The sequence below is a fragment of the Vigna unguiculata genome, chromosome 10 (genome assembly GCF_037176805.1).
Source record: "Vigna unguiculata cultivar grain cowpea cultivar isolate G323 ecotype 2 chromosome 10, ASM3717680v1, whole genome shotgun sequence".
NCBI lineage: Eukaryota > Viridiplantae > Streptophyta > Magnoliopsida > Fabales > Fabaceae > Vigna > Vigna unguiculata.
Window position 1 is genome coordinate 37,568,274 of NC_140801.1, and position 22,736 is coordinate 37,591,009.

Here is a 22,736-nt window from a genome sequence, read left to right on the forward strand (position 1 = left end):
TGAGTTTGACACTTGGAAGTGGTCTATATTACGTGCTTCGCTGTTTACATTATGTAATGTGTTGGTTGCATTGGAAATTGTTGCTGTGTTAAATTGTGGTGGATTTGTAATACAATTAAAGGTCTATATCTAAGGTATCATAATTGAGCTATATTTTTATGGGTGTGTGTTTTGAGACCATTTGGGGGTCTACTTAAGTGTCCGAAAAAACCAGTAGCATTGTGCTACTGGTCTAGTGCCTGGCGGCGTGAGCAGGCCGCCAGGCGGACGGGAGGCGAAACAATGCCAATGGTAATAGTGGGGGCGGGGCGCCTGGCGGCGAGTGAAGGCTGCGCCGGGCGGTGACGACGGAGCAGGGCGCCTAGCGGTGTGGTGATGCCCGCCAGGCGGTAGTGGTACTGTGATGGTTCTGCAGGCGCCTGGCGCCTGGCGGTGTGGGGTGGCCGCCAGGCGGTCTGGAACTAAGTTCTGCCTAGCGGCGTGTGATGCGCTCCAGGCGGTTTTGGTTCAGTGATAGTGCGCGAGGAAAGGTTCTACATAGCTTTAGGTGAGGTACATGATGCGAGGCTTCTGCTGGGGGTCCAGTTACGAGTGTAACCCGTATTGGAATAACACGTGACCATTGCAGGTTGTAGCCTGGTGGTTTAGGAAGTCCAGTGGAGTGTGCGAGTTGTAGCTCGTACGGCGAGGTTCGGGTGATTGCCCTCTTTAGAGTGATTCTGGTAGTCTAGAACAGCTACAAACTTTATGTTTGTTTCGGGGAGCTCCACTTGGTATCACGGTGAGAGGCTGTGGAAAAGTTATTCCCACGTGTGGACTATCAGGTGGTGGCCTGTAGTCGGAGGGGCGAGTGGACACTCGTGCAGCGAAGATCAATCATTGCTCTCACTTAAAGGGTATAGAATTGATAGACGTCTAAAGGCAGGTGTTGGAAGTGAAATGTGAAAAAAAAGGGGAAAAGTGTACTAACCCGAGTTTATATTTAGTAATATGATATTTAATATTATATTGTTGATTTTATTTAAATGAGCTCACCCTATCTGTGTGTGTGTGGTGATGATCATGTAACTTGTTACATGGGAGCAGATGTTGATGCAGGTGAGCAGACAGATGCTTGAGACGGAGTGGGGGATATCTCTGGGATTTTAATGCTATTTACTATGTTGCACTATGGAATAAATTGTAAAAACTTTTAGACACTTTGTTGGTATTATGAACGATGCGACCCATTTTCTTTATAATTGTGATGGCACGTTGGATTTTTGTATTTAAATTTTCCCACGTTTTGGGAATTGATGAAAAATAAATGAGGTTGTCAGTTTATTTATATTCTTATTTATTTTAATAAGTAATTTCCGACTAGGATGTTACAAATGAGATCTTGAGACGAAGACACACTTGAAGATGGTGTAAGACCAGAGAAATTTAAATAATTAAATCAATAATTATTTTATAAATGCGGGTAGTAGGAGCCTTTATGGCATTTAATGTGGATTGTTATGAAGTGGAAAAGTACTAGCTCAAATAGTTGAGAGTACTTGATTGTGTAAGAGGACTTGGATTTGAGTCCTATGTATGTTAATTGTATGGTTATTTTAATAAGTGCACAATCCTAAAATTATAAGAATTATCATGAAACATGAATTGGTTGTGCACTTGCTCAATCTGTGATTGAATGGTTGTATATTCAAACCTTGCTAAGAACGAATTAAACTTTATTTTTGCCAAAATTTCTTTTGGCATGAAGGTGAAAAGGCAAAGGACCCTAGCTGGCAAGAGAGACGGCTTAGTGGGCTGGGAGACAACCAATAATGGTTCTTGAATAGCCATTAACATGAAACTTAATGGCATTTTCGGTTTTGGGGTTAATTACACTTAACTAAGGTAGTTTTTGGGGAGGAAAGAAGAAAAACGTGAGAGGGGAAGAGAGGAACTGAATTGGGCATGTGGAAAGGGGATTATGAAGGTAAAATTGTGAGAGTGATCATCGTGTTTTTGGAAGAGGGAGAGATGAGTTTTTAGAAGAGCAAAGGAAGGTTCTTGGGCATCATAAAGAAAGGTTAGAAAACCATTTGGAGCAAGAATTTTCAAGTAAGGGGAGCTATTCTTATCTGTTTTGATTCGTGAATAATGTGTTTAACATTGCCATGACCTATTGCATGAAATTCCATCTCTGTTACGCTATTTTTCGTAGTTTCTGGGTTTCTGCCCAGAAACCGCCTGGCGGTCATGAGTGTGCCGCTAGGCTATGCATCTTCCTTGACCCAGTTTTCTGGGTTCTGTCATGAACTGCCTGGCGGCAAGATGGAACCGCCAGGCGATGCACATTGTCTGTCACCATTTCGTTGTGTTTTGTGGACTTCATGATATGTTGAACTTCCAGTTAGGGTTCTATGTCTGTGTGATTGTGTAATGCTATGATATTCCTATTATTGGGGGTGCTCGTGATTATAATTAAGGATGTAAACATGAAGAGTTTATGTTAGAATTAAGGGATTAATCTGAATTACGAAATCACGGGTGATTAAGATGTGATTGAAAGTTGTATGATGCATAAAGGATAGTATTGGGGGTTGGTTTGATAAATCAAGTGTGAATTGTTGTGTTCTGGTGCAATTGGAACCTGGATTAAATTCTAGGAATTTCGAGTTCTTCGCAAGTATAGAAACCTGGGGTTTTTACCAGGTGTTGATGTACCGTATGGCGACACCCTGCTTGCCGCCAGGCGATGATTGGTACAGAGGCAAATTCTATGTCTTGAATTGGCTGGTCGTGAGAGAGATTTATGTGAGTGGATTGGAATAGAAATTAGGTCAATAAAACTGAAGGGAATAGAGCACTTGAATTCCTTGTGATAGAGGTAATGGGAGAAGTATGATGTTGTGTTTTATTAGAAGTAACCTGGTAAGGAGTATTGGTTCTGCATTGGTGGTCTAACTTGTTGGAGTTAAGATGTGAAAGATGTAGAGTATCAATTAGAAAGTGTTGAGAATTTAGATGCCGTAAGGTGGGAACTGGTGAATAGAGGAGATACATACGTGCGACTTAAAATGCACTGAATTATCAGTAGGAATGGTGATCAAAATTGGTGCTATTGGGTTTGGTACTTGGTGATGACTTGGTGATGTTACTTTATCAGTTTGGGAGTAATTTGATAAACATGTGTTGTAGGTATATAAGATTGAAAAATAAGAGATGTGTTCGTGTATTTGGAGTTAGGCAATAATTTGAGGATATGTGATAAGGCATTGGGACGAATTGGACTAAATTATAATTTGTTTTGGGTGCTAAAATAGTAGCTGGTACACTACTGGTATAGCGCCTGGCGGCATGGGTGTGGCTGCCAGGCGATAGGATCAGCAGGGATGTCCCTGCAACGCGTGGCGCCTGGCAATAAGGTGTGATCCACCAGGCGATAGACCCTGAAACAGTGGGTCTGGGAGAGGCCTGCCGCCTGGCGACGATGGTGTCTTGCTAGGCGGTCTGCACTAGATTTTTTCCTGACGGCGCTTAGGCAGCGCCAGGCGATAGTGCTGCAGACAGTGGCTTGCGTGTGTTGCTTGTACGCAGTAATGCGAGACTTGGATCAGGAGATGTTGTGCCATGAGTGGGTAGGTTCATGGATGATGGTGGACATGTGATGATATGAGCGGGGAGGTTCATATCCTGTTACTCTCGTGTGAGGATACGAGCAGGGAGGTTCACATGTTCCATGCTCACACTTGAGAGATGCTACGAGCGGGAAGCTTCGTAGCTAGTGGATCACATGTGTTGGACTTTGGGCGGGGAGGTGCGTAGAGTAGGACTACGAGCGGGGAGGTCCGTAGAGTAGGACTACGAGCGAGGAGGTTCGTAGAGGCAGGACCACGAGCGGGCAGGTTCGTATGAGCATCATATATCCTGAATCCACGGTCAACTATTTGTATGAATTGAAGGTTGAAAAGTCTTGGGGTATTAATGTCTTGGCCAAGAACTAACTAGAATAAAACAGTTGGGTGTATTTTTTATTTTATTAACTTATGTGTTAATTATTTATGAGCTCACCCTTTCTGTTTGTGTTTGGCGATGATCGTGTGATTGTCACACGAGAGTAGATGATATTCCAGGCACTAGTGCAGAAAAGAGATTATGCCGCGGTTATTTTGACTTTTTCGCTTCGGTTTTACACCCGAGGCATATGCTGGCGAGGTAAAAAGAGACATGTTTATGCCTCGGTTATGAACCGAGGCATATGCAAGGGTTACTGCCTCGGTTCTAGAGGGAACCGAGGCCTAATGTGCATCGCAGATTTAAAAAAAAAAATAGTATTTTCTGACCCAATAACAGCATCACACATAGCCATGATCCTTGTATACACACCTACACCAATCACAGTGTGCCACATCATCATCTTCAACCTTCTCCCAAATCAGAAACCCTAGCCACCATTCAAACCCTAAATGCCGCCAATGTGTCATGACCACCATCTTCGACCACCGCATCACGCCGGAACAACTTCACGACGCCTTCATTCATCTCGGCAGCGATGCAGAACACCCTTTCTTCACTATCATATCTGAACGGAAACATCCCACGACTAACCATCGTGAGCTAAATCGCGACTTCGACACACACATCGACGTTCGAAACCCATAGAAGAGTCTTACGATTTGAAAAATGAGAAGCACATACCTACAAGCGAGATTGAATGACGACAATGGAGGCAGTTTTGCAACCTCTGCGATGACAACAATGGAGGAGGCTCGCGTGACGGAGGAGGCTCGTTCAACGGCGGACCGGTGGTGGAGAGACGAAACTGCTACTATATGGAAGAAGGAACCTTTGCAATGTGGAACAATGGCGTTCGGAAATGAAAGAGAGAAAAATGGCTGCTGCTCCACGCGAAGAAGATGAACAGTGGCACGATTTATTTTAAACCCTAAGAAGGCTTATTGCCTCGGTTGATTTTAAACCAAGGCATAAACATCTATATGCCTCGGTTAGATGTGACCTGAGGCGTATTCCACTTGAAAAGCAATCAAATATGCCTCGGTTAAAATAGACCCGAGGCATAAACATCTATCTGCCTCGGTTAGAATTGACCCGAGGCATAAAAGTCTGCCACCAATTTAAAAATATCAATGTAGCGGAAAAAATAAAAATTTTAGGGGGTTTATGCCTCGGTTCTAAATACAACCGAGGCATAAAAGTTTGAAAAAATTACAAAAGTGCCACCGCGTCTTTATATGCCTCGTTTGGAAGTGAACCGAGGCATATAGGGCGCTGTAAAAAACCCATTATGCACTAGTGAGGTGATGTTGTTGATGCACAGAGATAGAGAGAGGGCTAGCTTGGGAACTTTGAGCTAGGAATTTTATTACTCTATGAATCTTGGCGTTTGATTTTCAATGATTATTTATTTATTTTAATTGAGTAATTTTCAGTAGGGACGTTACAGATGACACAATGAAGATTGAGATATGACGAGAGAAATACTTTTGATAACAAGAATGGTGTTGACAACAAGGTGCAGAGAAGGTGACGTTGAGATGATGTTTGATAACAATATAGGTTAGACCGCGGGGATAGGGAATAAAATTAAATTCTAGGAGGATAAATGGGTGCAATATTTACCTTTGCGCAATAAGTTTCTCAGATTGTACACTTTCTCAAATTGTAAGGACAAAAAAATAGCAAATTTATGCAAATCATAACAAGAAAACATTTTAAGAAAGAGTTAGAGGACACATGGGTTGGAAAACAATGAAGGAGGGTGTGTTTTCAATAAGGTATGCTTATACCATACTGCAAAACAGTCTAAGTGCGGAGAACACTGGTATGTTTAACTCTTGTTGGAGTGTAAAGGTTCTCCCAAATGCACAACACTTTGGATGGAGAGTGATTCTGGATAAGATCCCAACAAAAGTTAACTTAGTACGAAGGGGTGTATCACTAGGTGCTTCTTTATGTGAGCTACGCAATGAATCTGAAAAGAATGTCATACATTTATTTTTCTATTGTAAAATAGCTAAGAGAGTTGGGGAAATGTGTGATAAGTGGGTCAGAGTAACATCAGTAAACCATAACCAAGCTAAAGTTCATTTCCAACACTTCCATTTAATTCCATTAAATGGAAAACAAAATAGAATCTGGAAGGAAATGTGAATTTCAATTTTTTGGCCTATTTGGATTCATATAAATAGGGTGATTTTTAGGAATGGAAAGGTAGATGCAGAAGAAGTATTTTGTACAACTTAGTTGAATGCATGATTATGGCTAAAATATAAACTACCTAATGTAACTTTGTCATACTCTCATCGGTATCTAAATCCGGTGCAAAGCTTAAAATTGATGCGAAAATGTTTTTAAAGTTAAAGGTTAAAGGTTGTAAAAAGAAAAGGTAAGGCAGAGAATCATACACATCCTTTAAAAACAGTGGAGGGCTGTTAGGTTGTGGGTTGAACTGAAAATGCACTTTACTTTGGAAAGCATGTATGGCTTCTGTAAAAATTCTATAGGCTATAAAGTGGATAAATGCAAGCACTTCAATAATCAAGAGACGTAAAGAAAAGTAGTTTGATACAAAGGAATTCTAAGCACAGTAAAAAGCCATGAGCAATTTAGTAATCTATGCATATTATAATTTATAATAAAAATTAATGATTAATTTAGTAATGTACTTTTTTATTGAATTGGAGACCAATTCAGTGATTGAAATTAATTACCACTTTAATAACTGATATCATGACTAAACTAGTGACCAATTTGAATAACTAAATTTTTTTTCACCAAATCAATCACTAAAGAAAAAAAATAAAAAAATGTTACTAATTCGATCATTAATCACTATATTTTTTAGTCACTAAATTCAAGACACCATTTATTTATTTTTAGTAGTGATTGATTTAGTTGCTTGATCGAAAATAAGTTACAAATTAGTTACTAATTTATAAATATTTAGTCACTAATCTAGTCAACGATAATAACTAATATTTTTTGTTATTAAAATTAGTCATCTTTTATATTTTTTTAGCGGTGTAAATTTGTTTTGAGAAATTAAATTCATCAAATAACTTAATATGTGCGTAAGTTTTCGTGGGGTGGACAATATATATGCCAAGATGATTTGATATATAATGTTTTACTGGACGATTAGCTAGACGAGTAGTTTCAGGAATGTAGCATTATTCTATGGGTGTTACATTTTGTGTCACTATAAATTTTTTTTAAAATATTAATTATGTCTCCTAAAAATTATCATATATTTTAGGATTGTTATAACATTTTCTCTGTATAAATTTCTCTATTTTATTTATAAAGTATAAAACTACGAGTTGTTAAACATTCTCTCTTATCAATTCATGGCAACGTAGTGATTCTTTGTTTCGAATATTTTATATCCACCATTCTGCACAGGCACATGCATCTTTCACTAATGTTTTGTTTACTATAATATTCATTTCTTAATTCAGTATAATCATCGAATATAACTGAACATTAAACTCAGAATCGGAAATTATAATTCAATAGAAGTAGTATTACCAATGATATAGAACATTAAACTATGTGTCTTGAAGTACAACAACAAATTAAAACATGAAAATTTCATCTCCTCCACCGACAATATTCATAAAAATATAAAACTTCAAATAATAATGATTGTAATAGTAATTAATAGGAGCGGCAACATTGGGATAATTAATTCCTGTCAAATTCATAACTATAATCTATCCCAACCATCATTGGCTTACTGTCTCATGCTCATAAAACTAGCATGGATCAGTCTTATATTCTCTTCTATTTTTCATTGCTCCATCTCCTCTTGTCTCAGCTCTTCTCCCAGCTTCATCTACAATTCTTGAGAAAAACAAAACTTTAGATATGTCTAGTAGAGAATTTGAAATAGCTAATAGTGAAAGAATATTCAGCATTTTCAGTGTTGTAAAAAATATATACAAAATGTTAGGTTTTTATGCACCTGCAATTCCAGTCAAGTATCAAATGAAACAAATAAGTAATTTAAGACTCGTTAAATGTGAAAGGGTGAGACATGAAATGAAAGATACCTGCTCATCATCCTTCCTCACTAAATCCATCTACCGTCAATCTTTATCCCACGGACATGGCAGATTTTAGGCCAAATTTGACGGTCCTTTCCGTGGCACAATTTTTGCAGCAAAGGACATCCCTGTATGCTTAATTTAATTAGAGAGACAGGCAATCTTTCTCCAGCAATATTCTCAAGCTTTTTACAATTTTGAATTTGCAATTGTTGTAGTGACGAGAGATGGAGAAGGCCTTTGCACTCCAACGTCTTCAGACTTGACAAATCAAATAGAGACAGAGATGTAAGGGAGGGAGGCAACAATCCCTCCTTTGGGAAGGAATTAATGGCATCACATGGACCATGGACATTGAGAGAGGTAACCATGTCCATCCATTCTAGGCCGCTCAGTAGTTTTTCACAATTCCTGAGATCAAGTGTTCTCAAGGTAGGTGGCATACCTCCTCCAGGAAACCACTCAATTTGTTGGCAGTTGGATATGTAAAGATATTCCAGCTTTGGGAGAAGAGTTCTCATCTGATAGGGCAATGACTTCAACTTCTCACAATTATAAACACTGAACCCAGTCAAATTGGGCGCACACAATCCTTCTCCCGGGAATGATACAAACTTGGGGCAACCGCCTATCTCGAAAGAACTCAAACTCTTGAACGACTCTGACGCTAAGACAGAAAGTGATTCCATATTTTCACAGTTTATGATTTGCAGACGTATGAGATTTGGAAAGGTAGCCAATTGGAGAGACGTTAGTGAATCGCAACTATTATTTATTTCTAGTGATTCTAGTAATTCATGTTTTTGTTGCATTGGGAATTTCAGTTTCTTTAAATCACTGATTTGCAGGGTTTTCAGCGATGCAGGAAGACGATCACCTGGAAATGATATGGCTGACGAACAATCCTCTAGTGTCAAATAACGGAGGCAAGTAGGTTGAATGTTAGTGATGGCCTCCATCACAGACTCCACCATTGGTCTTCCTTTTATCTCTATACGTTCTACCAAAAGAGGAAACACATCAAAAGTTAATTTGTTGCTTTCAAATATCTCTAATTCTTGAAGGGTGGGAGCCCCTGGAACAGAAGAGACAAGAAGCTCGCAATTTCTAATCCTGAGTTTTTCCAAAGCAGGAAGGTGATTTGGTAAATCTCCCCTTAGTTTGGGACAATTAGATATACAAAGAACCTTAAGCACGGGAAAAGCTTTTGAATCTAACCCACTCCATTCCTCCCAACAAGGCATATCACAAATGTATAGAGATTCAAGGAGGGAAAGGGAATCACATATGAACAACCTTCCTTTTTATAAAACCCTGCATCAATAGTCTTCACTGAATTCATATCTGAAATTTGGAGGTGCTTGAGAGACAGTAGTTGCCCAAGTGAAGGAAGCCTACAACAGTTTTTACAACTATTTAAAGACAGATCTGTCATATTTTGGTAGGAAAAGTTTCCCATCCATTCTGGAAATCTTGTTCCTTTATAACCGGTTATTTCAAGACACTTCAGGTCTTGGTGAGGTTGTAAATTATTGAGTACATCTAATTCAATTTGGAATTCGGTGCTATTGTTGTTACATGAAGACCACTCAAATATTAAAGTGTTGATGTGCTTCTTTTCCATTATCCTTGCCTCTAGTGCTTCTTCACCTTTAGTAACATTCTCTAAGTTCTTAATACAAAAGTAACCATGCAGATTTGGAATTCCTCCCAGTTCTTTGATGCTATTCTCTACATGCTTGCCCACAATATAGATATCCAAGTTCTGTAATTGATTTAGTTTCCCCATTCTTTTAGGCATCTCTTTTATGGGAGTACCAATGATTTCAAGATGACGCAAGTTAACAAGATTTTGCATGGCACTGGGCAACTTAGTCAGATTTAAGCAACTAGACAACATCAAAGTCTGCAGGTTGTTCAGATTACACAATGAATCCGGCAACGTTGCTATACTTGTACCAGATAGCTTTAAATAACGCAAATGGATCAATTCACCTATTGAATCAGGCAGAGCAAGCTGACTTTGGAAGTAGGGAAATGATAAGACTCTCAAGTACTTGAGCGACACTATAATACGTGTTGCCTTTTCATTGTTGAAAGGAGAATCTTTAAAATAGATCGGCAAGAAAGTTCTCGAAAATTTTACCCTGTCAAGAACTTCAGTATCTGAGACCGAATCACCGAATCTTGTAAAAGACAAATGGCGAGTCTTTCTATCAATTTTTGTTTCTTTTCCAAGTTCATCTGCTCTTAAATAAAATTCCCCACCGAGGAATGTTGCTAGATCATGCATGAGATCGTGCATTACAAAATAATTACCCCAAGTTCGAAGACTAGAACGCTGAAAAAACGATCTGGAAACCAAATCGTCAAAATACTCATGTCCAACTTCTTCCAAAGTCTTTCCTTTTTTTGTGGCTTTTAGAAGATCTTCAGCCATCCACAGCGGGATCAGTTCATCTTTATCAAATTGGTAATCCTTGGGGTACAGTGAGCAATAAACAAAACACCGTTTTAAATGTGAAGGAAGATAATTATAACTAATTCTGAGTGCTGGAATGATTTTACACCGACTCTCAGAAAGTTCCCAAATGTCACTCTCAAGTACATCATTCCAATCCCTAATCTCGTGCTTTCTTCTCAACATTCCTCCAAGAGACTGTGCAGCTAATGGCAGCCCATTACACTTTTTAACAATCTCCTTTCCGATCTTTTCTAGAGCTCCCCTATTCTCACTGCCTTCTGAAAGAGGAAATGCATGGCTTGCAAACACTGACCAACAATCTTCATTTGATAGTTTGCTTAGATGATATACTTTGACAGTATGAAAAGGGACTACAGCGGCTACACTTTCATTGCGGGTTGTCATGAGAACTTTGCTTCCCTTAATCCCTCTTATAAATGGTTTTGTAAGACTACTCCAGCTTTCACAATCCTCGATCCAAACATCATCCAAGACAATCAAGAATTTCTTACCTTTCAGTTTGTCCAACAAGTCAAGTTGAATTGAGTTTAGATCACTCAATTTACAAGGCTTTTGAGTAATTTCCTCTATCATAGTTTTTGTCACCTTCACAATATCAAATATATCAGAAACACAAACCCATGCCTTCAATTCAAATATCTGATTCAAGTTGCCATCGTTGTACACAGATCGGGCCAAGGTCGTTTTTCCAACCCCACCCATGCCAACTATAGGTATCACAGACACTTCTTCACCATCACTGCTATCCTCTAACACTAACTTCATAATAGTCTCTCTGTCTTCATCCCTACCGTATATCTCATACCGATCTTCCAAAGAGGTTGTCTGAGCCTTCCATGACTGGTTGTTCTCTACTGGAATCTCTCTCAAATCAAGACTCTCCTTTTGTTTTAAAATTTCATCTAATCTTCCCACTATGTCTTCCAACTTACTGATACTAACAACTTTGTTCCTTTTGAAAAGGTGAGAAAAGGGATTGCTTACCTCCTTTTCAGATGCAGCTTTAGTGGAAACTTCATCAAGCAAGTCGTCAACCTCGTAAACAACTTCATTGAGAAGATCGAGCCACTCTTTGACATTGGAGTCGGTGATTTGTCTCTTCTCAGCATCAGCAAGCACAACTTTAACCACAAGCAGCTGGCTCTTCATCTTTTGAAGCAGTTTGTCAGGCTTCTTTCCACGGATGAAGTTGACAAGCTCAGGGGAAGCTAGTCTGTCAAAAAGAACATCAATGAAAGCAGAAAGGAGTGCACCACCTACCACAGCTAACGCCATGATTTCAACAGAAAACAAGTGATTATTTCTCAGAAAGGAAAGGATTGGTTGCAGTAAACTGGGTTGGTTCTTGACCGATGAGATCAGAAAGGTGAGGAATTTAAGTCAACTCTCTTCACTTTAAGTTGCGTAGCTCTGCGATATATGATATATTAGTTAAAAATTCGACGGTAGAGATTGAAAATGCCTACCTGAAAAGTTTAGTTGTGGTGGGTGTCGTTTTTTAAAAGAGAATGTTCCTGTTTCGATGCTTTTTGAACATGGAATCTCTCAGAGAATGTACCTACCATCTGAGTTCAGCATGGATATATTAATGAAAAATTCAATGGTTGAGATTGAGGACCGTAAAATGAAATACCTGTTTTTCTTTCTTTTAGTGTTGATGTCATCTAAATATTTCACAGAGACTGTATAACGTCTCATTTAGTTTATAAACGCAATTAAAGGAAACGTCACACATAAGTTAGTATTATTACGCAGTCCTGGAGTTCTTAACATCACCCCTACAAAACCAGGCACACCACGATGCCAACAAAAGCAGGATAACGGTTTAGCTAAAAGTTTGCAATCTAATAACCACGAATACAGGGGCCATAGCCCTAAAGAAAGCATGAAGGAAAGAAGTATAAGATCCAGCCCAGATGGCTAGGTAGTGGAATCGTCATCCCCTTGTTGACCACGAGAACTTCGCCCATCTGCTCCCATCAACCAAGTTGATGATCATCGCAAGGAAGAACAGCCACATACAACACAACCATGCAACAAAACGGGTAAGCTAGAGCCAACAATATTTCATCATACGGTCAAATATATTTTCATCATCTCACATCCATATAACAACAAAACATATTATGACTCTTCATTCAATACATTACGACTCGACTTGACTCATCCGGATACGTATAACTTGATCGGATTCAGCGGATGCTTGCACTTGTGGTGGATACCTCTGCTCAACCCCGAGCTACTCGATCCTGAGCTATGTGTTACAAGTATTACGATGAATCAAATTTCCCTCACCACAAGGTTAGCCCTTAATAAATTTCAGGCCTCTTGCTACTCTCACCACAGGAGTCAGTCCGCTCTAAGTGAGACTAACTGGCCCCTTAGAGTGTCAGGATGCAGTCCTTACCTTGAATCCTTACCTAGTTATACAGATGGGGCACCACCATGGACACCCACTAACAGGGGCCATGGAATTACGTCCCGACCACTGAAGCGCGACCTCAAAGGTCTCACCTAGAGACCCCAAGGAATTTACACACTGACATGGACCAACATTCATAACTCAGCAATAGGAGAACATTAAATCATATTTACATTTCCATACCAACCCCTGAGATTAATTCCTCAAACGCATCATATTTCGAATCCATACCTCTGATCATCACCACCCTATGAATCTAGAGCCTCATCTCATATCAATAACGTGTTCCTTTAGTTCCAAACCACTCATTCATTTCACATGCCAAGATCATACCCAACCCGTCGTACGCAAATTCATAATTCATGCCAAGCATACATAATACTCCATTATATACATGTTTCTCATCATCCAATTCACATCTAAACCAATATTAATCATCCAAGAATAAACAAGCACCCAAACAGCGTACTGCCTCGTCCAACCCCTCGCTCAGGCTGAAGGGTTTCGCTCAAGCGAGACGCGTTCGCTCAGGCGAGCCCCCCCCTTCGCCTAGGCGAGGTTCGATGAAGCACTCAGGGAACGTCACTAGATCTCGCTTAGGCGAGACCCCTCTCGCCTGGGCGAGGTGTTCACTCGCTCAAAAGTTCGAACGGGTCGCCTGGGCGACCTTTCACACAATGGGGTTTGGGCGAGCCTTCGTCAGGCTCGCTTAGGCGAGCCCAACTCGCCTGGGCGAGATTAACAACTCTCGCCCCTGATTCACCTGCAGCAAAGGCGTTTCCCGATCCAACCAAACATACCAAGCACTATACACACCAAACCAGTGATTTATTCATGCAGTCCATTCACACGCTCAAGAACAGGCATAAAAAAATACAACTTAAACTCGGACTCTAACTTCCTGTACCTGGAAATGGGTCCGTACAGGTCTTTCGGCACAGAACCAAGGAGCACAACAGCTCTAGAACCCGATTCGCAACTGGAACAGTGGATAAAACGAGTTATAAAAGAGTCTCCACTGTTACTGTGAAAGCTATACAAAACAGAGGCGGTAAGGGTTAAGGGTACTTACGTGAGCAGAACAATGGCCAAGCCCAAATGTGAATCTGAAGAACGTTGGAACCCTAGTAGAAGTAAGGCGGTTGTGGCTCAAGGCAAGGACAAAGCTTTTCTGAAAATGGTAAGGAATGTTAGGTTTAGGGCAGACCTAAGGACTTTATATGCTGGGCCAGCCTTAGGCCCACTTACAAGGGCAACCCACTAACTTTAGGGCAGAAAAAATAAAATGGGGCCTTACATTCTCCCCAACAGCAAAATTTCCGACATCGAAAATAAAGACTCACCAGGTAAACAGATGTGGATGTGATTTTCTCATGTCCTCCTCTAGCTCCCAAGTCGAGTCACCCGTCCTCCAATCCCAGATGACTTTAACAAGGCTGACGGTCTTTCCACGACGTTCCTCAACCTTGCTATCCTCAAGAGCGATGGGTGGTACTTCTACGGTGAGGTCCTCTCTGATCTGTATATCCTCAGCTTCCAACATGTGGGCCAGGTCGAATACATACTTCCTCAGCTGCGACACATGAAACAATGGATGAAGGTTCGCCAACTGCGGGGGTAAAGCTATCTCGTAGGCCACCGGTCTGATCCTCCTCGTGATCTGATATGGGCCAAGGAATTTAGGCGAAAGCTTCCTTGAGCGGAGAGCCGTTCCCACGCCCGTTGTTTGGATCACCCTCAAGAATACATGATCTCCCGCTGCAAACTCTAAAGGTCTCCTCCTACGATCTGCATAAGCCTTCTGCCTACTCTGAGAAGCCAACATCCTATCTCTCACCATCCTCACCTTCTCGGTGGTCTGCTCTAACAACTCTGGTCCCACCAACACTGCTTCTCCATCCTGATACCAGCAAAGAGGAGTCCTACACCTCCTGCCGTAAAGAGCCTCGTATGGCGCCATGCCAATGCTCGCATGAAAGCTGTTGTTGTAGGTGAACTCTATCAAAGGCAATACCTCGTCCCAAGCACCCAGATGATCCAATATGCAAGTTCTCAACAAATCTTCTAACGACTGAATCGTCCTCTCAGACTGGCCATCGGTCTGAGGGTGATAAGCTGAGCTCATAGTCAACTTTGTTCCCAATGCCTCCTGTAAGGTTTGCCAAAATCGGGATATAAACCGTGGGTCTCTGTCGGAGACTATGCTCGAAGGTACCCCATGCAATCTCACAATCTCTTTGACGTACAACTGGGCCAACTTGGCCATAGACATCCTCAAGTTCATCGCCAAAAAGTGTGCACTCTTGGTCAACCGATCCACTATCACCCAGATGGTGTCATGTCCTCTAAAAGTCCGCGGAAGATGAGTCACGAAGTCCATGGAGATGCTATCCCATTTCCACACTAGTATCTCTAAAGGCTGTAGAATTCCACCGGGTCTCTGGTGCTCCACCTTCGCCTTCTAACAAGTTAGACAGGCGGATACAAACTGTGCCACATCATTTTTCATCCCCTGCCACCAGAAAGTTTCCTTGAGGTCCTGGTACATCTTAGTCATGCCAGGATGCAAGCTAAGACGACTTTTGTGTCCTTCCTCAAGGATTAACTTCCTCGCCTCAGCATCATCAAGTACGCATACCCTACCCTGAAACCGCAGTATACCATCATCACCCAAAGCAAAATCTCTAGCCTCATATGACCCAAGCTGTTCTCTAACTCTGTTCAGACCAGCATCCAACAACTGCCTCTCTCTGATCGAGTCCAAGAAGTCACTAGATATAATAAGGGTACTACACCTAATGGACTCGGACCCCAACTCCACCTGTATCCTCATGTCTCGGAATTTCTCTAGCAGTTCCACCTCCTCAATCATAAGGTGTGTCGTATGTACCGCCTTCCTACTTAGAGCATTTGCCACCACGTTTGCCTTCCCCGGGTGATATAGGAGCTCGAAATCATAGTCCTTTAGGAATTCCATCCACCTCCTCTGTCTCATGTTCAGCTCCTTCTGTTCAAACAAGTACTTTAAACTCTTGTGGTCGCTGAACACCCGAAACTGAGCACCATAAAGATAGTGTCTCCAGATCTTCAAGGCAAATACTATCGCTGCCAACTCAAGGTCATGGGTGGGGTAATTACGCTCATGCACCTTAAGCTGTCGTGAAGCATACGCCACTGCCTTCTTTTCTTGCATCAAGACACAACCAAGTCCAAGATGGGACGCGTCGCAGTAGACTTCAAACGGTTTCCCCACGTTCGGAATTACTAGTATCGGAGCACTAGTCAATCTTCTCTTCAACTCCTGGAAACTTTCCTCACACTTATCTGTCCAAGTGAAAGGTTGATCCTTCCGAGTAAGCAAGGTCAGAGGTGCCACTATCTTGGAGAATCCCTCTATGAACCTCCTATAGTAGCCTGCTAAGCCCACAAAACTCCTGATCTCTATGGCTGACTTAGGACTTTCCCACTTTACCACTGCCTCGACCTTTGCTGGGTCCACAGCAATCCCCTGGGCTGATATCACGTGCCCCAAAAACTGAACTTCGTCCATCCAGAACTCACACTTGGACAACTTGACATACAGTTGCTTCTCTCTCAAAACACTAAGCACCAACCTCAAGTGTTCTGCATGCTCCTCCTGAGTCCTGGAATAGATAAGGATGTCGTCTATGAAGACTATGACAAACTTATCTAGGAAAGGTCGGAAGATCTTGTTCATGTAGTCCATGAACACCGCTGGGGCGTTGGTCACGCCAAAAGGCATAACCACATACTCATAGTGGCCATACCTCGACCTGAAGGCTGTCTTTTGTACATCATCAGCCTTTACCAAAATCTGATGATAACCCGATCGCAGATCTATCTTCGAGAACACTGATGACCCATGCAATTGATCCATCAAGTCATCAATTCTCGGGAGCGGATACTTATTCTTGATCGTCATCTTGTTCAGTTGCCTGTAATCCACACACAGGCGTGAGCTCCCATCCTTCTTCTTCACCAACAAGACTGGTGCTCCCCAAGGTGAAGTGCTGGGTCGGATGAACTGTTTCTCCATCAGATCTTCTATCTGTTTCTTGAGCTCTACCAACTCTGTCGGAGCCATACGATATGGGGCCATCGACACTGGGCCTGTCCCTGGTACTAGATCTATAGAGAACTCCACTTCTCTACTGGGAGGCAACCTTGGAACCTCCTCCGGAAACACATCCACAAAATCCTGGACGATTGGTATCACAGACGTCGCCTCTCCTCTCTCCACCTCCACATGTGTGAAGATCATGTAACACTGCGCGCCGTCATGTAGTTCCCTCATAACACCTTTAGAAGACACCAACTCAGGCTCCTCTGAGTCGGGAAACAACAACTTCTTCTCCCGACAATCTATCAGAATGTGATTGGCAGAGAGCCAATCCATCCCTAAGATCACCTCCAACTCTTGCAGGGGCAAACAGATTAGATTCACCCTGTACCTGCGTCTCTCTACCTCCATTGGGCACTTGGCACATAAGGACGATGTCCTGACCAAACCCGACGCCGGAGTAGACACCGCAAGCTCGCACTGTAGCTCGCACACCGGCAGACCCAACCGTTCCACACATGCATTTGACACAAAAGAGTGTGTCGCTCCAGAATCATATAACACACAACAAGAAGATCCAGTTATCATGCAACTACCCGTAACCAAGTTACCTGAGCCTGATGCCTCAGCCCTTGACATGGCGTACATTCTGCCCGTCGCCTGAGGCCTGTTGCCTATGTCTCTCCCCTGATGCTGATGGGGTGTCTGAACTGGAGGGCGTGTCGCTGCCCTGGCAAGGTTGGGACAGTCCCTCCTAAAGTGGCCTTCCTTGCCACAGTTGTTGCACCTACGGTAACCCTCCCTACGTGGACAAGCGTACCTCGGGTGGGGTCCTCCACATGTGTAACACCGAACTCGGTCCTGCTGAGGAGAAAAGCTCCTAGACTCTTGAGGCTGATGGTGTGGTCTATCATACGGTCTCCTCCGCTCCTCCTGTCTGGGCCTGGACCCAGATGGTCCACCGATCCTCTGAGGTGGTTGTGGTTGATGTGGGCGCTGACCTTCCACTTCACGTTTCATCTTCTCCATCACCCTGGCCTTCTCCACCAGAGCGATAAAATCCTTGATGGACAAGGGTGCCACCATCAATCGAATATCACCGTGAAGCCCATTCTCGAACTTCCTGCATCGCCACTCCTCATCGAATGGTAGGGTGTAGAAACGACTGAGATGTTTGAACCTCTCAGCATACTCTGCTACTGTCTTCCCTCCCTGGGTCAACTGAAGGAATTCCACCTCTTTGGCGTACCGGATGTTGTCGGGAAAGTACTCAGAGAGGAATCTCTCCCTGAAAGTCTCCCAAGACACTGGCTCATCCCTCTCCTCCAAGATGGATCTGGTGCTGCTCCACCAATGCTCCGCCTCCCCCGTGAGCATATAAACCGAGAACGCCAACCTGTTCTCCGCATGGCACATCTTGGCGTCATAGATGCGCTCCAAGTCCTTCAGCCATTGGTCTTCGGCGTCAGGACTAGTCTTCTCGTCAAACTTCGCCGGGTGGTGCTTCAGAAAGTCCTTCAGGCTCCACTCCCTGACTGCAGGTCGTGGTTCAGGACCAAACACAAGGGCAGCCGCCCTGTTCTCCTCCAGCTGGCGGAGGGCCTCCATGTGCTGTCGATGAACATCCTCAACAACTACTCTCGCAGCCTCCATCTGCTGCATCACTCCCTGCTGCTGCTCAAGCGACGCCGCCTGTCGCTGCATGGATGCCTCATGTTGCTGCATCTTCGCAGCACTCTGCTGCGCCATAGCTGCTACCATCGCCTCTATGGCTCTGGCGATCTCCGGTGCGTCCCCCTGGGATGATTGAGAAGCTCGACGAGGAGGTGCCATAGTTCACTGGCACACAAAAAATCACTTGGTTAGACTTGATAAAGGCAAGAATTTTAACTGAACACTCAGAGACACACAGAGAGAGCTAAGCGGACAACCCAAGTCCACAGACCTAAGGAATGACCGCTCTGATACCATAAATGTAACGTCCCATTTAATTTATAAACGCAATTAAAGGAAACGCCACACATAAGTTAGTATCACCACGCAGTCCTGGGGTTCTCAACATCACCCCTACAAAACCAGGCACACCACGATGCCAACAAAAGCAGGATAACGGTTTAACTAAAAGTTTGCAATCTAATAACCACGAATACAGGGGCCATAGCCCTAAAGAAAGCATGAAGGAAAGAAGTATAAGATCCAGCCCAGATGGCTAAGTAGTGGAATCGCCATCCCCTTGTTGACCACGAGAACCTCGCCCATCTGCTCCCATCAACCAAGTTGATGATCATCGCAAGGAAGAACAGCCACATACAACACAACCATGCAACAAAACGGGTAAGCTAGAGCCAACAACATTTCATCATACGTCAAATATATTTTCATCATCTCACATCCATATAACAACTAAACATATTATGACTCTTCATTCAATACACTACGACTCGACTCGACTCATCTGGATACGTATAACTTGATCGGATTCAGCGGATGCTTGCACTTGTGGTGGATACCTCTGCTCAACCCCGAGCTACTCGATCCTGAGCTATGTGTTACAAGTATTACGATGAATCAAATTTCCCTCACCACAAGGTTAGCCCTTAATGAATTTCAGGCCTCCTGCTACTCTCACCACAGGAGTCAGTTCGCTCTAAGTGAGACTAACTGGCCCCTTAGAGTGAGAGGATGCAGTCCTTACCTTGAATCCTTACCTAGTTATACAGATGGGGCACCACCATGGACACCCACTAACAGGGGCCATGGAATTACGTCCCGACCACTGAAGCGCGACCTCGAAGGTCTCACCTAGAGACCCCAAGGAATTTACACGCTGACATGGACCAACATTCATAACTCAGCAATAGGAGAACATTAAATCATATTTACATTTCCATACCAACCCCTGAGATTAATTCCTCATACGCATCATATTTCGAATCCCTACCTCTGATCATCACCACCCCATGAATCTAGGGCCTCATCACATATCAATAACGTGTTCCTTTAGTTCCAAACCACTCATTCATTTCACATGCCAAGATCATACCCAACCCGTCATACGCAAATTCATAATTCATGCCAAGCATACATAATACTCCATTATATACATGTTTCCCATCATCCAATTCCCACCTAAACCAATATTAATCATCCAAGAATAAACAAGCACCCAAACAGCGTACAGACTCGCCCAACCCCTCGCTCAGGCTGAAGGGTTTCGCTCAGGCGAGACGCGTTCGCTCAAGCGAGACGCGTTCGCTCAGGCGAGCCCCCCCCCCCCCCCCTTCGCCTAGGCGAGGATTCGATGAAGCACTCAGGGAACGTCACGGGATCTCGCTTAGGCGAGACCCCTCTCGCCTGGGCGAGGTGTTCACTCGCTCAAAAGTTCGAACGGGTCGCCTGGGCGACCTTTCACACAATGGGGTTTGGGCGAGCCTTCGTCAGGCTCGCTTAGGCGAGCCCAACTCGCCTGGGCGAGATTAACAACTCTCGCCCCTGATTCACCTGCAGTAAAGGCGTTTCCCGATCCAACAAAACATACCAAGCACTATACACACCAAACCAGTGATTTATTCATGCAGTCCATTCACACGCTCAAGAACAGGCATAAAAAAAATACAACTTAAACTCGGACTCTAACTTTCCGTACCTGGAAATGGGTCCGTACAGGTCTTTCGGCACAGAACCAAGGAGCACAGCAGCTCTGGAACCCGATTCGCAACTGGAACAGTGGATAAAACGAGTTATAAAAGAGTCTCCACTGTTACTGTGAAAGTTATACAAAACAGAGGCGGTAAGGGTTAAGGGTACTTACGTGAGCAGAACAATGGCCAAGCCCAAACGTGAATCTGAAGAACGTTGGAACCCTAGTAGAAATAAGGCGGCTGTGGCTCAAGGCAAGGACAAAGCTTTTCTGAAAATGGTAAGGAATGTTAGGTTTAGGGCAGACCTAAGGACTTTATATGCTGGGCCGGCCTTAGGCCCACTTACAAGGGCAGCCCACTAACTTTAGGGCAGAAAAAATAAAATGGGACCTTACAGACTGTTTATTTTGGTTAATTAAATATGTTTACTTTTTCAGTTTTGCAGTGTCAATGAAATTAATTATGAAACAGAGTGAAATTATTTGTAGTTGAGCTTACCCATCTGGTGTTAATGACAAAATATGTAGCCGTGATTGACAAGAGATGTTATATAACAAATTAAATAGGATATGGGAAAAAAGACAGAAGTCTTGCATAGGTTTGCAACAGTTATATGCATCCTGCTCTTTCGACATAATATTGGGTGCACGGCTCTTTGTAGACTTAATAAATCAGAAATTAAATTCGAATACAGAGAAATTTATTTTACTACATTATGACTTGTACTGGTTTTATATTCTTAGGGACCAGTATTTGATTTTTGGTTCATTAATTATAGCACTTAATATCAAGGACTGAATTTTAGCTGTAAGAAGACGAAATTTCCTGCAAATTGGAATAAAGAGGTTATATTTCCTTTTTATTAAGCAAATTGAAAACTAAAATTTGACATTGAAATTAAACTATTGAATCAAATATATATTTAAATAACCATAGCATAACAATAAATTTCTCAAAAGCATTCATGTATCATTCATTCATGAAGTTTTCTGCTAAATACGACACCTCTGATTCCAAACTAAATACTCTTATTTATATTTGAAATCATATTCGAATGTATTTATATATATATATATATATATATATATATATATATATATATATATTACAGATTTTTTTTTTCCTAAATGATAAACTTTGTTTTTATTCTATAATGTCATTTGTTCTTTCAACCTAATTTATTTGCAGAATAATTTCAATCATAATAATCGCCGCTTTAATTTAGAGTAAATTTAAATCTAAAAGAAAACACAATAAAATTAAATATATTTAAACTAAAAACAATTGATTATATATATATATATATATATATATATATATATATATATATAAATTTTTTTTTCTCAAATATTGATTTAACTAATCATTATATCATTCTTTGAAATTTTATATTAAAGTCTCTTTACTGAACTTTTTTTTACTAATTATGATATTTTCACGACTAAGTTTGAACCGACTCATGTCAACTTTCAGTCTAAGTCGACTTATCTCGACACTCAAAATAAATGTGTTCAACTCAACCATTACAAAAAAGTTACAAATTAGCAACGGAAAATTTCGTAACTAATACGTAGCTAAAATGTTTTGCGAAAAATTAACTACAAAATTGCTAGAGAAAGTTTTCTAGCTAAATCCAGGTAGCTAATTAGAGATATATATAATCTCTCGTTATTCTGTAGCTAATTAGTCTCTAATCTCTCGCTAATTGAAGTGAAAAAGTTTTATAATCGCTAGCTAATTCGTAGCTAATCTATCGCAATTATATTCTCGCAAATTTGTAGCTAATCTGTCATAATTTTATTCTCGCAAATTTATAGTTAATCTGTCACAATTTTGTTCTCACAAATCCGTAACTAATTTGTCGCAATATTATTCTCACAAATTCGTAGCTACTCTATCGCAATATTGTTCCCGCTAATCCGTAGCGTATTTGTCACAATTATTTTCTCGCTAATTTGTAGCTAATTTGTCACAAATCTTTTCTCGTTAATTCGTAGCTAATCTATGGCAATTCGTTTCTCACTAATCTGTAGCTAATTTGTAACAATTCTTTTCTCGCTAATTCACA

General features: G+C 41.8%; 2 protein-coding genes and 1 pseudogene across 3 annotated transcripts; all 3 read right to left on the minus strand.

Annotated features, from left to right (window-relative positions):
- Positions 1 to 7,568: 7,568 nt before the first annotated feature.
- LOC146882507 (putative disease resistance protein At3g14460) lies at positions 7,569 to 11,872 on the minus strand. 2 transcript variants are annotated; one of them, XM_085667760.1, is made up of 2 exons: positions 8,046 to 11,872; positions 7,569 to 7,828 (listed from the first exon to the last, which is right to left on the minus strand). In XM_085667760.1, the coding sequence occupies exon 1, from the start codon at positions 9,281 to 9,283 to the stop codon at positions 8,066 to 8,068; it is 1,218 nt and encodes a 405-aa protein (XP_085523886.1). In that variant the 5' UTR covers positions 9,284 to 11,872; the 3' UTR covers positions 7,569 to 7,828; positions 8,046 to 8,065. The 2 variants fall into 2 exon arrangements, with proteins under 2 accessions (XP_085523886.1, XP_085523885.1); XM_085667759.1 differs by having other exon boundaries at positions 7,569 to 7,836; positions 8,046 to 11,865.
- Positions 9,359 to 10,479, minus strand: LOC146882508 (putative disease resistance RPP13-like protein 1). Its single transcript, XM_085667435.1, has 2 exons — positions 9,580 to 10,479; positions 9,359 to 9,433 (listed from the first exon to the last, which is right to left on the minus strand). The coding sequence occupies exons 1-2, from the start codon at positions 10,477 to 10,479 to the stop codon at positions 9,359 to 9,361; spliced, it is 975 nt and encodes a 324-aa protein (XP_085523561.1).
- LOC146882509 (putative disease resistance RPP13-like protein 1) lies at positions 10,552 to 11,799 on the minus strand (annotated as a pseudogene).
- Positions 11,873 to 22,736: the final 10,864 nt, after the last annotated feature.